General features: G+C 34.0%; 1 protein-coding gene across 1 annotated transcript; it reads right to left on the bottom strand.

Moving 5' to 3' along the window:
• Positions 1-6,441: 6,441 nt before the first annotated feature.
• Positions 6,442-7,423, bottom strand: LOC132171432 (germin-like protein subfamily 1 member 17). The gene is made up of 2 exons (XM_059582741.2): positions 7,225-7,423; positions 6,442-7,111 (listed from the first exon to the last, which is right to left on the bottom strand). The coding sequence occupies exons 1-2, from the start codon at positions 7,421-7,423 to the stop codon at positions 6,576-6,578; spliced, it is 735 nt and encodes a 244-aa protein (XP_059438724.2). The 3' UTR covers positions 6,442-6,575.
• Positions 7,424-16,501: the final 9,078 nt, after the last annotated feature.

Below are 16,501 nucleotides of genomic sequence, written 5' to 3'. Positions count from 1 at the left end.
GAGAATCCTCTCTTGAGTTAAATGCAAGCAACACTTACATAAATCTTATGATGACGTATTCTTTCTTTTACCACTCTGATTACCAATTGGGTGATTTGAAGAAGTGATAGAGAACTAAACAAATGAATTTAAAAAAAATTTCAAATTAATATTGCAAGGGTTTTTAAATTAAAAAAAAATGTAATTTTCGTTTCCTTGTCTGCTACTTACGGTCTGCCACGTAAGTTTGGAAATTTTTTTAAATTCATTTGTTTGACTCTCTAGCACTTCTTAGGTGGATTTGGGTGGTTGGCTGGCATGCAAGCAACCGGCCATGGCTTTGTTTTACTAAACTCTTCAAGTTTGAATCTTCAGTAATCTCTATAAATCTGTTAAATTACCATTTGTCCCAAAATTTTAAGCTGATAAATAGAGAAAAAGGTAAATTTAATTATTTAATCAACACTTCAACACTCCCCTCACATGTGGGCAAGGGCGGATACACGTAGAGCTATGCAGGGGTGCCCACCCCTCCTAAATATTTGGAAAAAAAAATTTCAGAGATAAATTTTTTGTTTGTTTGACACTAGCCCCTGCTCTTGCTTCTCCCGCCCCTACTAGTTATCTTCCTGTTGACAGTTTCTTCTTCTTTCTTCTTTGGACTCTGGTGCTTTTCTTGTTGACAGACCCATTCCAAGATCAAATCCATTCCAAGAGTACCCAGAAACACAAACCCATTCCAAGATCAAGAATCAAAATCAAATAATGATTCGAAACTTACCCATTTATTGTTCGAAAAATCGTCCCTCTCTTCCGCTGTCGATGCTCTCCCACTTTCTTTCTCAATCTTGTCTTCTCTATTCTCTTTCTCTCTCAATCCCTTCGTCTCAATCTCCCTCTTGATTTTATCTCTCACGCCCATCCTCCCTCTCTGTTCTGCTTTTCTCCATTTCTAGCTAATTTCTTATTTCTCCAGCCCGTCACGAGATGAGAGATGGTCTAATCAAATTTTTATCCCAGCATTTTATGGTCTGATCTGAGGAGAACTTCCCATCTATGGTTTGCCGAGAGAAAGGGAGAGAGGAGAAAATCTAGGGTAAAAAATAATAAAAATAACAATAAAAAAAATAATTTTTTTAAAAAGTGAAGAGCTAGAATAGATGTTCATCATGTTCTAGTGGAGGAGGTAGTGAAACATTAAAATGAAAAACAGTTGATTTTGAGTGGCTAAAATAGTCATCAACTGCTGAAGATGCTCTTAGACAACAAATATTGGTTTGCTAACAAAATTTTAATAACACTTTTTTCTTAAAAAACTTTCAAAATTGCATTCTAGGAAAAGCTTGAAAATGTTGTATTTTCCAAAAAGTTCTTTAAGGCTTTTTCTATAAACAAAAATTTTATTTCTAAATGCAATCATAAATAGGCTCTTATTAGTGCACACTAAAGAGTGCTTTCACAAAACGCAATCACAATTTTAGACGCGTTGTATTTTATACTTTTGTACTAATGCTTTCATGTTAAATTATTGATATATCAATTATGACATATATTTATGAAGTATGATATATATACTTTTTGTCATACACATTGTATTATAATTTTTATTTTGAATTGTGTTTATCATATTTTTATATATTATAATAAAAATAATATATAAGAGAAAAAATTTATTATTATTTTATTTTATTAATTTGGTTCCGCCCCTGGTAAAACAAACTTATTGATCTGCCACTGCGTGTGGGCTCAAACTCCCCTTTAATAGATGGGACCCAACAAGTGAAATATTTAATTTAAATAAGGTGATTTGATGGAATCAAAGTTCTATCTCAGGACCTTTAGTTCTGATACTATGTTAAATTAATGAAGATGTATAAATAATAGAGGAAGCAATATAGAAAATAACACAAAGAACTTCATGGGTGGTTCGGTGTTAGAGGAAGCAATAATATAACGATTCACATCAAATAGTTTTGTTTTCCCTTGACAAAATACCTCATAGACAAAATAGCCATTGATAAAACCACATGAGCCACCGTTTTGGTTGATTTTGTATACTCCGGTGTTAAGGGCTTGGAGGTTTCCATTGTAGTTGGTGTTTTTACCTAATGTATTAAATTTCTATTGAAGGCGTACTACATCCTGATAGAAGTGACAATTAATTTGAAAATGCAAATTTTCTAATTTTTCAAATCGTAGTTGTTTAAAAACGTAATTGCAAAAATTTATTTTCTGTGATTTTGTTTAAAATAGCACTTTTGTCTATAAAATCACAATCCCAAACATACCGTAAATTTGGACTTGTCAAATTTTTAAGTGGAGGTGTTTAATTTGTAAACTAATTAATTAGATGTAAGCCTTCGTAGTGAGCTCCTCAAATAAAAGATAGATTTGAGGAAAAAAGTTTACTTTTTCAAATTTGAAGAGTCACTTTTAAAAGTAGCCAAATAGCAATTACTCTTTGATATATGTCTCTACTTTAGCTCAATATTTTTTTATTAGTTTTAGAATGTGTTGTAGTAAGATCTAGAGTTAAAAGTAAGAAGTGTGTTACATTAAAGTGGAGAGAGAGTGAGAGGAAATAACATTAAAAAAAATTTAAAAAGTAGGGAGTGAATTTTGGCTCTCCAAATGTGGGGAGAAGTTTCTAAGAGCACTATCAGCAGATGCCTTATATGGCATTCTCTTTCCTATGTTTAAAAAAAAAAAGAAAAAATCACAAAAACACACCCACATCAAAAGCATCATATTTAACCTATCCCATTGAGTTGCTACAGTGCACTGTAGCAAACCCAATACATTATTAAATTATAAAAATAATCACTCTCTCTTTTCTCTCTCCTTCACACGTCCTCATGGTTTCCTCTTCTTCGTTGAAGCATTTTCCCATGGTTAGGGGTGTCAATATGGTTACGGTTAGGGTTTAGGGTTTAGTAGATTTCACTAACCGCAACCGCTAACCACCTAGCAGTTAGTGAAATAGGGTAACCACCCGCTAACCGCTTTTTTGAATTTGAATTTTTTTTTTCTTTTTTATTACTTTAGTATTTTTTACCCTTTTTTTTTTTTTTTTTGTATTTTTAGTGTCTTCTTAGGCCCAATTTTTATAAAAAGAGTCCATATTGAAAAATCAAAAATATTTGACCCCAAATTTACATTTACTTGTACTTTAAAAAAAAAATTCCTTAAATATTAAATCATAACTGATTAACTTTTTTTAAAAAAAAAAAAAAAAAAATCAACACAATATATAAAAAAGAAGAAACTTCACTTTGGCCCCCTGAACTTCTACTCGATTTTACAAACCCCCCCTGAACTTCCAAATCTCTCATTTTGGACCCATAAACTTTCAATTACTCTTAATGTGGACCCCTCCGTCAGATTTTAAACATTACATGACGTTTATACCCCTGACTTTTGTATGAAATTTCAAATTCCAAATTTTTTTTTTTTTAATTTTTTTAAAAAAATGAAAATCAATGACATTTTTGTCTCTCTTTTTTTTTTCTTGTATTTTTAACGGCTCAAATTAACGGAAGGGTTCTAATTGAGAGTAATTGAAAGTTCAGGGGTCCAAAATGAGAGATTTTGAAGTTCAGAAGGGGTTTATAAAATCGGGTAGAAGTTCAAGGGGTCAAAGTGAAGTTTCCCCTATAAAAAAAGTTCAACACAACTGTCACAACATATAAAAAAAATATAAAAAAAGTTCAACACATATGATATATATGATTATATGTCATATTATATATGATTATATGTATTATTTGTTATCATATAATCATATGATTTAATAATCAATTCATCATGTGATATAATCATATCAATTATAGTGATAATATTACTAAAATTATAATGATAATACATTAATACTTCAATTGTGTTTATAAGTAACACATTGTTTAATCCAATGTCAATTACTTAATTTTATATTATACGAATCACATTATCATTGTACATTAATAATATGATTCACTTGAATAAAGTATTTGAATTGTCATTGAATCATATGATTAAGTATTGATATTATACATTTATATTATTCATATGCATATCTGTATAATTATAATTTATAACATATATAGACTTATAAGTTTATAACATACATTGAAACTAAGTCTCTAGGTACTTAATTGATGTATTAGTATAAATTGGTATACTTATGACTTATGTCATATTATATATGTATAATTTGTTATTATATAATCATATAAATTAGAATGATAATACATTAATACTTCAATTGTGGTTATAAGTAACATATTATTGAATCTAATGCCACTTACTTCATTTGATATTATACGATTCACATTATCATTGTACATTAATAATATGATTAACTTAAATAAAATATTTGAATTGTCATTTAATCATATGATTAAGTATTGATCTTATACATTTACATTATTCATATGCATATATGTATAATTATAATTTATAACATATATACACTTATAAGTTTATAACGTACATTGGAACTAAGTCTCTAGATACTTAATTGTTGTATTAGTATAAATTGGTATACTTATGAGTTATGTCATATTATATATGTATAATTTATTATTATATAATCAAATGATTTAATGATCAATTGATCATGTGATATAATCATATAAATTATAGTGATAATATATTAATACTCAAATTGTGATTTAATTATCTAAAAAAAATTGTGATTTAATGATTAAGTGATTATGTTATATGTATAAATATTATTATAATTATAATTATAAAAATATATTATATAAAAATGCGGTTAGCAGTTGATATGGTTAAGCGGTTACGCTGTTAGCGGCTAGCGGGCAGTTTCTAACCGCCCCCATTGACACTACCCATGGTTTCCTTAAAAGGCTCTCTCTCACTGAACTCAAGCCATTGTTCAAGACCTTGTCTTCTTTTTCTTTTTACATCTTTGTATACTCCTCTGCTATTCCTCCTTAGCGCTTCCAAGTTAAAATTCCAAGATCTTGATAGCTCATAACAAAGCTCTTAGATGGGAGGATAAAAAAAGGGGATTTAAGGATAAGAAAAAAGAAAAATTCCCCACCCCTGTTGGACTAATCTCTGGAAAATTACTATACTAATTAGTCTTATTATGTTCTTATTGGTAAGATCTTAGCTCTCGATCTGGAAAGATTACACAGAGGACAAAAAGGGCGACACAAAATGAGGGAGCTGAGAGTGAGATACAGTGGAAGGAAAAAAGAAATAAACAAAATAAAGAAGTAAAAAAATTAATATTTTAATGCTATTGGGAAAGATTAAGGGAAGTTGTTGTGGAGTATATTTATATAAGAAAGCAAAAAGTAGTTTTATTCCTTAAATTTAAGGAAAATTGTTAGATATCTCCTGCTAGTACTCTTAACAAAACTAAATATAAGGAGGGGAGTAGGGAGTTTGTTGGAGCATTTTTTTTTTTTTTTTTTTTGTAAATTAGACCAAACTTGACGAAAAGTAGTATTTAGCTAGCCCATTATGAATGCTTTAATTAGATGTAATCTAGATCCCTAATATTATCCATGAGAAAGAAGAAAGAAAAAAAAAATGAAATAGAGAAACTGTAAAAAAAAAAAAAAATAAATAAAAAAAGAATGTTTTTATCTTTGAAGTGAAATCCCATTCATTCAAAAAGCGTCAAAGATACAACTTTCAACACGTACAATTTCATGAATAAAATCAAGTTATTCTTCCATCCAAATTTCATACGATGATATTTTGAACGCCCCTTTTGCCAACAGATATGCCGTCGTATTTGCTTCCCTTTTTGTATGTATTATGACCCAAGATTGGAAACTGTGCAAAACAATGTTTGCATCTTCAACCAACGTACAATATATTTTCCACAATTGGTATTCCGAATAAAAATCATGAACAATATTCAAAGCATTACCTTCCAAAATAACATTTCATAGGCTCAAATCTCTGCCAAAAAATAAAATACTAAGGTTGAAAAGCTAATCGCTAACCTCAGTAACCTTCACTGCTAATCGCTTTTAAAAGATGTTAAGAATAACTGGTAACCGCCTATATATATATATATAATATAATGTATATTATATTATATATAAAAAAAGTATATGAAACGACGTCGTTTTTTTTTTTTTTTTTTTTATAATAATTTTAACCCTTTTTTTTAAAAAAAAAAAAAATATATATATATATATATATATATATATATATATATATATATATATATATATATATATATTAATAAGTGATTAGTGGTTATTAGGGTTGTTAACCGCTAACCGTTGGTTAACTGCATAGGTGGTTATAGGATTTTACTAACCGCCTTTTTGCCCCTAAAAAATACTGTCTTCTAAGCCGCATAAGCCTTTGCCATTGTGTTAGAGATGATAATGATATGGTCCTTATATCATTTGTCTATTTGGGATGTTATATATATATATACATATACATATAGAGAGAGAGTGAGAGAGAGAGAGAGATATATGCACGCTCAACAAACGTCAATATTATTTTATATTTCAACTCCACTTCGACAGTGTTACATAAACAAACTTTTATTTTAATATTATTATAATGGAACGAGGCAAATTATTATAATTGTTTTAGAAGTTTCTCAAAATGTTGTACAATTAGAACTTTTTCTGAAGATCTTCAATAACATTCTTGTCAAGTTGGAAGGCCTTGGCGAGAACATCAGGATTGATGGGAGGATTGGATCCGAAAACAGTATTTGCTATTGTTATGGTACCTGCATTTTGGCTGCTCAAACCAGCAAAGGCTATAGCATTAGTCTTTCCCACATTGAACTGGAAGTGAATGAGACCAATTGGGAACACGAAGACATCTCCCTTATTTAGAACTTTGGTGAAAAGGCGGTTCTCGGGGTTAGATGTGACAAAACCAACTAAAAGAGTACCTTCTATGACTATCAGAATCTCAGTACCACGAGGGTGAATGTGGGGAGGATTTTGGCCATATGGTGCGTAGTCAATACGAACCAAAGATATGCCTAGAGTGTTAAGGCCTTTTATTTGATCCACATTTACTGTAGTGACATTTGACCCAACTTTATTATCTGTATTTCTAGGATTTTGGAGCCCAGAGAAGAAGAAATCATTGGTCTCGGCATACTTCAAATCCTTGCAGAATTTTCCATTCACGAACACTGCAAGAAACAATAGATTGCAAGATACCATGCATACAAGATCGATCAGTAAGTAAACAATAACAATAGCAATGCTTCTAAGCAAAAGGTAACGAACATAATAATATATATACCAGCAGACTTGGGGTCATCAACTGCAACACAGATATCCTGAAGAGGGCTGGGATCGAAGGCAGAGACAAGGGAGGATGCAAGTGACAAGAGAGCCACAATTGCAAGGAAATGGACTCCTTTGATCATATCTAAGTAAGCACTGTATTCTCTAATACTTTGGTTTAAGGTGATGGGTGAGATATCTTGTATGGGAAACATGCCTATTTATAGAGAACCAAATGGAAATGGTCATTGTTTCTGCTACACCAAGTCTTTAGACATCAATGGTTATCGAATTAATGTGATAGGACGAAGTTCTTCAACAATTATTGTAGACTTTTCACCTCCCATTCCCATTCCCATTCTAAGAAGAAGTAGAATAAAATAAGAGAAGAAGAAACGAAAACTTTTCCCATTCCCATTTTAATTTGATTGCTGGGAAAAGCATTCACGTAGGTGAAAAGCTGTTTCGCACTTGATCACACTTAGAAAAAGTCAATTCGCAATTAACATTTTGGGAAAAATATAAAAAAGCCTCCCAAACTACCAGCCGTTTTCGATTTAGCCCCCTAATGTTCCAAAAGTGATAAAGTAGCCCCCTAAACTACCAAACTATTGCATTTTGGCCACTCCGTTAGTCAAAACCGTCAGTTTGGATGGAAACAGCAAAACGACGTCGTTTGTTACGAGTAAGTTACTACAATGCCCTTTTGAGAAAAATATAAAAAAGCCCCCCAAACTACCAGCCGTTTTCATTTTAGCCCCCTAATATTCAGAAAGTGATAAAGTAGCCCCCAAACAACCAAACAATTGCAATTTGGCCACTCCGTTATTCATTACCATCAAATATGATGAGAAATTTAAAACTACGTCGTTTTGGCATTGGTAAGTTACTAAAATGCCCTTTTTGAAAAAAAAAATCATATTAAAACAAGCAAGCAAAACGGCGCTGTTTTGCTTGAAATTAGGGTTTCCTTACACTTACCAAAATGACGCCACTTTGGCAAGTGTTAGGAATTAAAAGAAAAAACCCTAGACCCCACGCAGGTGACCCACAAAAAAACCCCCAACCCTAGTTTATCTCTCTCCCCAAAACCGCCGGCCACCACGTCGTCTATCTCTAGCAGCCTGTAAATCTTACCCATAACTCAATCTTTTTATTGTATTTCATGGTATAGCTGTCGGATCGGTGTTGTTTATCTACGAACGTGGTTTTTTTGTTTGATTTCTACAATGGGTAAGAATTTTTCGGTGGCGCTTCGTAGCTAGTGGATGGTGTGGCCGGCGGTGATGGATGGTGGTGGCAGGGGCAGTCGGTTTTGAGAGAAAGAGAGAGAGAGAGGGGTGTTGCTTTTTTTTCACTTGAGGGAGAAGGTTGCCGGAGATAGAACGACGTGGTGGCCGGCGGTTTGGGGGAGAGAGATAAACTGGGGTTGGGGGTTTTTTCTGCATGGGGTCTAAGGTTTTTTCTTTTATTCCTAACACTTATCAAAACGGCGACGTTTTAGTAAGTGTAAGGAAACCCAAATTTCAAGAAAAACGGTGCCGTTTAGCGTGCTTGTTTTAATATGATTTTTTTTCCTAAAAGGACATTTTAGTAACTTACCCTGGTTAAAACGACGTAGTTTTGAATTTTTCATCATATTTGACAATAATGACTAACGGAGTAGCCAAATTGCAACTGTTTGGTAGTTAGGGGGCTACTTTATCACTTTCTGAATATTAGGGGGCTAAAATGAAAACGGCTGGTAGTTTGGGGGGCTTTTTTATATTTTTCTCAAAAGGGCATTGTAGTAACTTACCCGTAACAAACGACGTCGTTTTGCAATTTCCGTCCAAACTGACGGTTTTGACTAACGGAGTGGCCAAAATGCAATAATTTGGTAGTTTGGGGGGTTACTTTATCACTTTTGGAACATTAGGGAGCTAAATCGAAAACGGCTAGTAGTTTGGGGGGCTTTTTTATATTTTTCCCTAACATTTTTCTTTTCTTTCTTTTCTCGTTTTTTGACGTATATATAGTTTTCGCAATTAACAATTCGCATCTGGTGGAGCATAATCATATATAGCTAGTGAACAACAGAAGATATATAAATCAAAGTTAGTTTCGTTTAATAGATTATTTATTGTATTAAGATGGAATTTTGAGCTTTTTCGTCTAATATAAATGGTGGGGTACTAGATGGTTGAGCTAGTTAGCCAAACTTTCCTTTTCTACAATTTATTTCCTTGGCTGTCATTGCCGTTTCTTCATGAGTATCATCTACTCCGGCAACCATCTACTCCGCCATTTATTGCATTGGCTGTCATTACCGCTGCTGCATGATTCAAGGTAGAGATACCTTGGTTAACAAGCTCGACCATAAGATTTTTTGACGTCAAATATAGTGGTTGAATTTTATTTTATTTTTTTTATTGAATGCGGGAGACAAGAGTTGTTCATGGGTGGTAGTAGGTGAAGTCTAGACGTGATTTATTTTTGCAAGGAGATTTATTTAATCTTAATTAATTATTAGCTCAACCAAACCAAAGGCCAAGTAGTATCCCACCAACGACTGATAAGTGGGGAACAAACCATAGATAAGAAGGAATTACCCGATGGATGTTGGGCTAATCCTCAAAGTTTGGAGGAAATTTGTTATGCTTGCTTCCAATTAAAAATTAGGATAGAGTTCACATATCTTCTCAAACTACTACTCAATTGATAATGTCACCCCCCCAAATTACCAAAACATTGTCAATGTCTCCCCCAAAGCTAACAAAAAGATAAAAATACCCTTATTATTTCTCAATAAGACAAAAATACCACTATAAATTCAAACAAAATAAAAATATAATTTTTTTTTAAACGAAAAATTTTAATTTAAAAATAACTATTTTTAACCAAAAATTTTTAATTCTTTTCTTTTAAAAATGAATGTTTTTTTAAATGAATATATATATTTTTAAGGCGGAATTTTTTTTATTATTATTATTTTGTTTTAGAAAACGAAAATTTTTATTTTCTTAAACGAAAATTGTTAATTTTTTAAAACAGAAATTTTTATTTAAAAAAGTTATTAAAAAAACACAAAAATTTTCAATTTTTATAACCAAAAAAAAAAATTGTTTTTTTTTTTAATTTAAAATTTGCCACCCTTTGATTTTTTTCTTTTTTTCTTTTTTTCTTTTAGGGTTTTTTTAGAAGTTTTAATATTTGTTTTTTTTTTTACTTTACAAATGGTAGTTTCATCATTGGGATAAACATTGACAATTTTTTATAGTTCGGAGGAGACATTGTTAATTGGGTGATAGTTTGAGGAGGGTATGTGGACTTTCCCCTATAAATTACCGGTCAAACTTGGTACAGAGAAATGCTTGCTTGGCATCCTCATCCCAGCGAGCAATCTAATGACTAGTTGTGCAGACTTGGTAAACTGCAATAATTATGTAAGTCTACAACTTAGTAAGTAAACCTTACGGTTGAACTAGAAATGAGGTTGTGAGTTACAATATGCATTCGAATAGTAAACGTGAGTTTTCACAAATGTAATATGTTTTGCCCCTCTTACCAAACCTTAAAAATGTAGTTTTAATTTTTTGAGAGATATGGGCATAATCCTAGTGACAATCACCAATATTTCTAATGCAAGAAGATATGCTTTATAGAAGTCATAGTTGTCTTGTCTGGTCTACCCGAAATATTACTCTTTCTTAGTAAAGTTGACATTATCTCAAGGGACTTGTAATACAATACCTGTGCCTCGGATAAATGTACACTGCTGTCCATAAAACTAGCACCCCGAGCGAGTTCGACATCTAGTGGCTACGTTATTAATGATGTACGTTCTGTATTGACCCGCCAATCAAACATGATTGCGTCGGTCACGAACAACTATTGGATTCAAGGCTCATATAAACACACCCCAAGCCCATGGCCATTAAATCGCACGTACCGGTTTACCATGTCATACGATGCATCTCATTAATCAATTAGTTAATCATTTATCCAGTTATTTAAGAAATAGAAGGCTCATAACATATCACACTTTTTTAGTGAAAAAAATTGTAAGTATTTACTTACCTTATCTGCTCATCCTTAGATTTTGACATCTCCTGGCTATTGCGAAGTATAGTCTAATGTCATTTATCATACATCGATAACTTACGTCATGCATGCAATGCTAAACTTCGATAAAACTCTAATTAGACAATTTTGGATATTATCGAACGTGCGGTCTCGACATCGATTGTTCGGTCTATGATGATTGAACGTTCGGTTACCAAGGGTCAAACATTTGGTGAGCACCAAAATGCATGTAAAACTCTAAACTCTTAACTAACCAATGTTCTAATCTAATCAATGCTACTAATAGATCAACTAATCATGTCAAACCATATAATCTGTGAAACCTTAGAAAACACGAGTGTGTGCATGACTTCTTTGAAAACTATTTACTTCAAAATAAGGGGACCTTCATTAAACTATTAAAGCATGTTGAAAACTTTCATAAAACATGTCAAATCATGTGGGTAGAATATAAATAACATGAAAATGAAATGAGGTTCAAAGCTTACCTTGAAGAGGGTGGTTTTTAAACCAAGATTGTAAAGGACAAATACTCTCACAAGATAATCTCCAGTCTTATCTCAACAAACTCAAGATAACAAGTTGCAACTGAAACACTTTAGATTAGGATAATTACATATTTGAAACTCTATAGATAGATTACATTATCTCAAGATTATTTTGTACTTTTGAATTGTAGCTCTTCATATTATAAATATCATCAGCCTATGTTAGATTATAGCAAGGTGGCAAATATTCAACTTTGTTGTGCCAAATACCCACCTAAATTAATAGGCAAATACTTGGTACGTTTTACTCGCAAGTGCACAAGATCAAACGATAGTATAGCAGGCAAATACGAGATCATTCCCACGAGGATTGGTAAATTATGTTTAGAAGTAATTTCCTATTTAATTAAACAAATAAAATTCATTTGTCACGATTGAATTTAATATAAAGAAATAAAATAAAAGATAAACTAAAACTAAAAAGGATTAGGGTTTTGATATCCACCACTAATCAGACTAATTAAGATAATAATATGCAAATGCGTCAATTATATCGGTATATCTAATATTTGCCAACCTAAAGGCATGGGTGTCTACTCCTTAAGCTATTGATTTCCCTAAGCAACAAATTAGGCATGTGTGTCTACTCTAATTCTTTTCTTTCTTAAAGGATTTAGCATGGGTATCTACTGAGTTGTTCTTTAAGAAAGCATAAATCTGTAGAATCGGCAAACACAAGAGCCCTAGGGCATGCGTGTTTACTCTCGGTTCCCCATGTTGATTAACCCAAGAATCCGGTGTGGATATCTTTTGTTACTTTTATTAAACCTAGGACTTAGTCATCCAAATTTATTTAACTAACTAGTTCATACCACATGCATATGTTGGCCAGACAAACACATATGAGGAATACAAAATAACAGGTATTAATCAAGTTAAATACACCAAAATATAATTGTAGCAAAAGCACCAATATTGCAATTATAAATAGACATGATTAGGGCTTCAATCTAGCCCTAAATAAAATATAAACTACATAATAAAGATAAAAGGTGGAAAAAAAGAAGAACCCAAACTCCTCTTGATTTAGCATTCAATTCCTTTTCAGAGCTTGTGCCTCTTTTCTCTACACCTATTCCTAGAGGCTAAGAGGTCTATTTATAGGCTTTACAAGTCCTTGTTACACTAGTAAACCTAGGAAATTCGTAGGGTTTTACTCCTATTACAAGTGGGAGTTGGAAAACCCAAATATGGAAATAGTTACAGTCTGGCCGCACTCTTGATGTGTCACCTGCACACGGGTACGATCGATCGCAACCCGTGTGCGCTCATCGCACATGGCCGCTTCATGCTTTGTCTTCTTTGGTAGTGTGCTCAATCTCAGGGAACTTGCGATCGATTGCACCGTCAGAAGCTCCAACTTTTTCAATTTCTCTCTTTAAGCCCAAATCTTCCAGATTTAATTCATTTTCTTCCTAAAGCCTACAAAAGCATGGAAAACACATAAAGGAACTAAAATAGCACAAATTAACATACCTAAGGAATTAACACATATAAGTTTAAGGGCTAAAATATGAATATTTTGGCACTTAACAAACTTCTTTGACTTTACATGGTATCAGAGCTACCAGAACACTAACGTCAAAATTTCTCTCCTTCTGCAATTTTTTTTTTTCCTACATAATTTTTTTTTTTCTCCTCATGCCATATCTGCTACTATTCATCAATGGCAGCCGAACCCACCCTTCCCCAACTTGTTACCTTCTCCAACTTCAACCTCACCAAACTCACTCAAGAAAATTACCCTACATGGTTACCCCAAGTCATTCCACATCTTAAAGGGGGTAATATTTTTGGATATTTTGACGGCTCTCTTCCATGTCCACCGCCCTCCATCACCACCGTAAAGGAGCACATCTCTGCCACTACGACAAATCTAGCTTGTCTCCACTGGGAGATGCAAGATCAAATCATCCTTGGCTTCCTCATCTCCACCATATCAGAGAAAATGATTTCTCATGTCACAAGATGCATAACGTCTAAACAAGCCTGGACTAAACTAGAGACCCTCTTTGCGTCTCAATCCAAAGCACATATTTTAAACATGCACTTTCAATTGGCCACTTTGAAGAAAGGCAATCTATCCGTCGTGGATTACTTCCATAAGTTTCAAACTCTCATCGACGCCCTTGCAGCCATCAATCAACCTCTCAGTGACTTGGAGAAACAATCGTTCCTACATGAGGGACTTGGTTCAAAATACCAACCTTTTGTCACCTCTGTTACAACAAGAGCTGACATACTTTCCCTTGAAGAAATTTATGGTCACCTATTGACCCATGAGCTGCGTCTTGAACACACTCAATCAGACATGGACGTCTCAGATGCAACTAAGCATCTTGCCTCCCGAAATCCACCTCACCGAGTGTTAACTTTTGTGACTTTTCAACTCTTCAATTAAAGAATGTGGGCCCACTCTTTACTTCACCTACTTGGCTTTGGTTTTTTACTTCTACGTGGATTGGGTTTTCTTCTCCAAGAAGGAGAAGGTTTTCCCTTAGCACCGACTTAGAGGGTCTATAAAAGGGCATGTATTCAGCCCTTGTTTTGCAAGCTGTATAGCCTCATAAGTGTGCTAAATTGAGAGCACCTTGGGTGGAGAAAAATGGGAGAAAATCCAAGAGAATGAGGTACAAGGGCTGCCACGGTGTTTTCTTCTTGGTGCTTTTGGAGGAGCCAAAAATAAGTGATTAAAAGAGAAGGTGTTGTAGAGTAAGAGAAGAAAATAGAGATCAGCAGCCATCTGTTCCAGCAAAAGAAGAGTTTGTATATTTGTCTTTTGTATTCTATTTTGGGAATAATCTCTCTTATGTGATAGTAGAATTGGGTGTATTGGGGCTTTGGAATCTGAGTGACTTTCACTCTATTATTTTTGTACTCCATCTTTTGATAGTGGATTTTCTCCAGGTCATCTCCGCCAGTGGATATAGGCTTGTTAAACCGAACCACTTAAATATTTGTGCCGTGTGTAATTGCATAATCTTTGTTATTTCGCATTCTTCTTACTTTTCGCATCTCACGGCTCTTGGGTAATATGATTAATTTCCTAACAATTGGTATCAGAGCTTTTGGTTTGAGTGGGAGCGATGGCAGTTAAAGAAGAAAAGATAGGAATCGAAAAATTCAACGGCATAGATTTTGGGTACTAGAAGGTGCAGATTTAAGATATCCTTTATGGGAAGGACCTCTATCAACCTCTTTTAGGAGAGCAACCCGACGACATGTATCATAATGAGTGGGCTCTTCTTGATCGTAAAGCCCTGGTAGTTATCAAGTTATCATTGTCAAAATCAATTGCACACAACGTTGTAATAGAGAAGACAACAGCAGGTCTAATGGCGGCTTTATTAAGTATGTATGAAAAACCGTCGGCTAACAATAAGGTGCATCTGATGAAGAAATTGTTCAACCTAAAGATGGTGGAAGGGGCTTTGGTGGCACATCATCACAAGGAGTTCAACACCATCACAAATCAATTGTCCTCGGTTTGATTTTGATGATGAGATTCGCACGTTGATCATCTTGGTGTCTTTATCAAATAGCTGGGAAGCCGTGAGGATGGCTGTGAGTAACTCTACAAGGAAGAGTAAATTGAGCTATGAAGACGTCAGAGATTTGATTCTCAGTGAAAAGGTTCGTACAAGAGATGTGGGTGAAGCCTCTTGTTCTGGTGCTGCTTTAGTCGAGACTTGAGGTAGAGGACAAGACAGAAACTCTGGTCAAGGCACATCAAATTTCAGAAAAGGGAGAAGCAAGTCCAGATTCAGATAACAACCCAAATGTTGGAACTGTGGCAAGACTGGCCATTACAAGAAGAATTGCAGAGAACTGCGGAAGGATACTGAGAACAATTATGCGAATGCAATGACAGAAGAAGTATATGATGCCTTACCTCTTTATGTTGACAGTCTCTTTGATTCATGGGTTTTAGACTCAGGAGTATCTTTTCATAGAACATCGATCCGTAAAATTCTCAAGAACTATGTTGGTGGAGATTTTGGGAAGGTGTATTTGCCTAATGGATCAGCATTGGATATTGTGGGCATGGTTGATGTTCACATTAGAGTTCGCAATGACTCGGTATGGAAGTTACAGAAGGTTAGGCATGCTCTGAAGCTGAAGATGAACCTAATTTGAGTAGGACAGTTTGATGAGGAAGGGCATTCAATTCATTTCCACGGTGGAGAGTGGAAGGTCAGCAAGGGAGCCAAGATTTTGGTTCGTGGTCATAAGACGGGTACTCTTTATATGACCACGAACAGCAAGGATACAGTTACTGTTGCAGATGCAGGTGCTGACTCAAAACTTTGGCACCTAAGGCTTGGGCACTTGAGCGAGAAAAGGATGAAGGTACTTATGTCAAAGGGAAAACTACTGGAGTTGAAGTCAGATGAGTCTGATTTATGTGAAGGCTGCATCTTAGGGAAGCAGAAGAAGGTGAGTTTCATGAAAGTTAACAAAGCACCTACGCTTGGAATGCTGGAGCTAGTACACACGAATTTGTGGGGTCTTGCACCAGTGGCATCTCTTGGAGGCTCACGGTATTACATCACATTTATTGATGACTCAAGCAAGAAGGTATGGGTTTATTTCTTGAAAAATAAATCTGATATATTCGATACTTTTAAGAAATGGAAGGCCATGGTTGAGACTGAAATGGGCTTGAAGCTCAAGTGTTTG

Source organism: Corylus avellana, chromosome 1, assembly GCF_965113065.1.
Source record: "Corylus avellana chromosome 1, dhCorAvel1.hap1.2, whole genome shotgun sequence".
Classification (NCBI taxonomy): Eukaryota; Viridiplantae; Streptophyta; class Magnoliopsida; order Fagales; family Betulaceae; genus Corylus; species Corylus avellana.
Note: the sequence above shows the minus strand (reverse complement) of the source record. Positions and strands in the feature narration are given on the sequence as shown.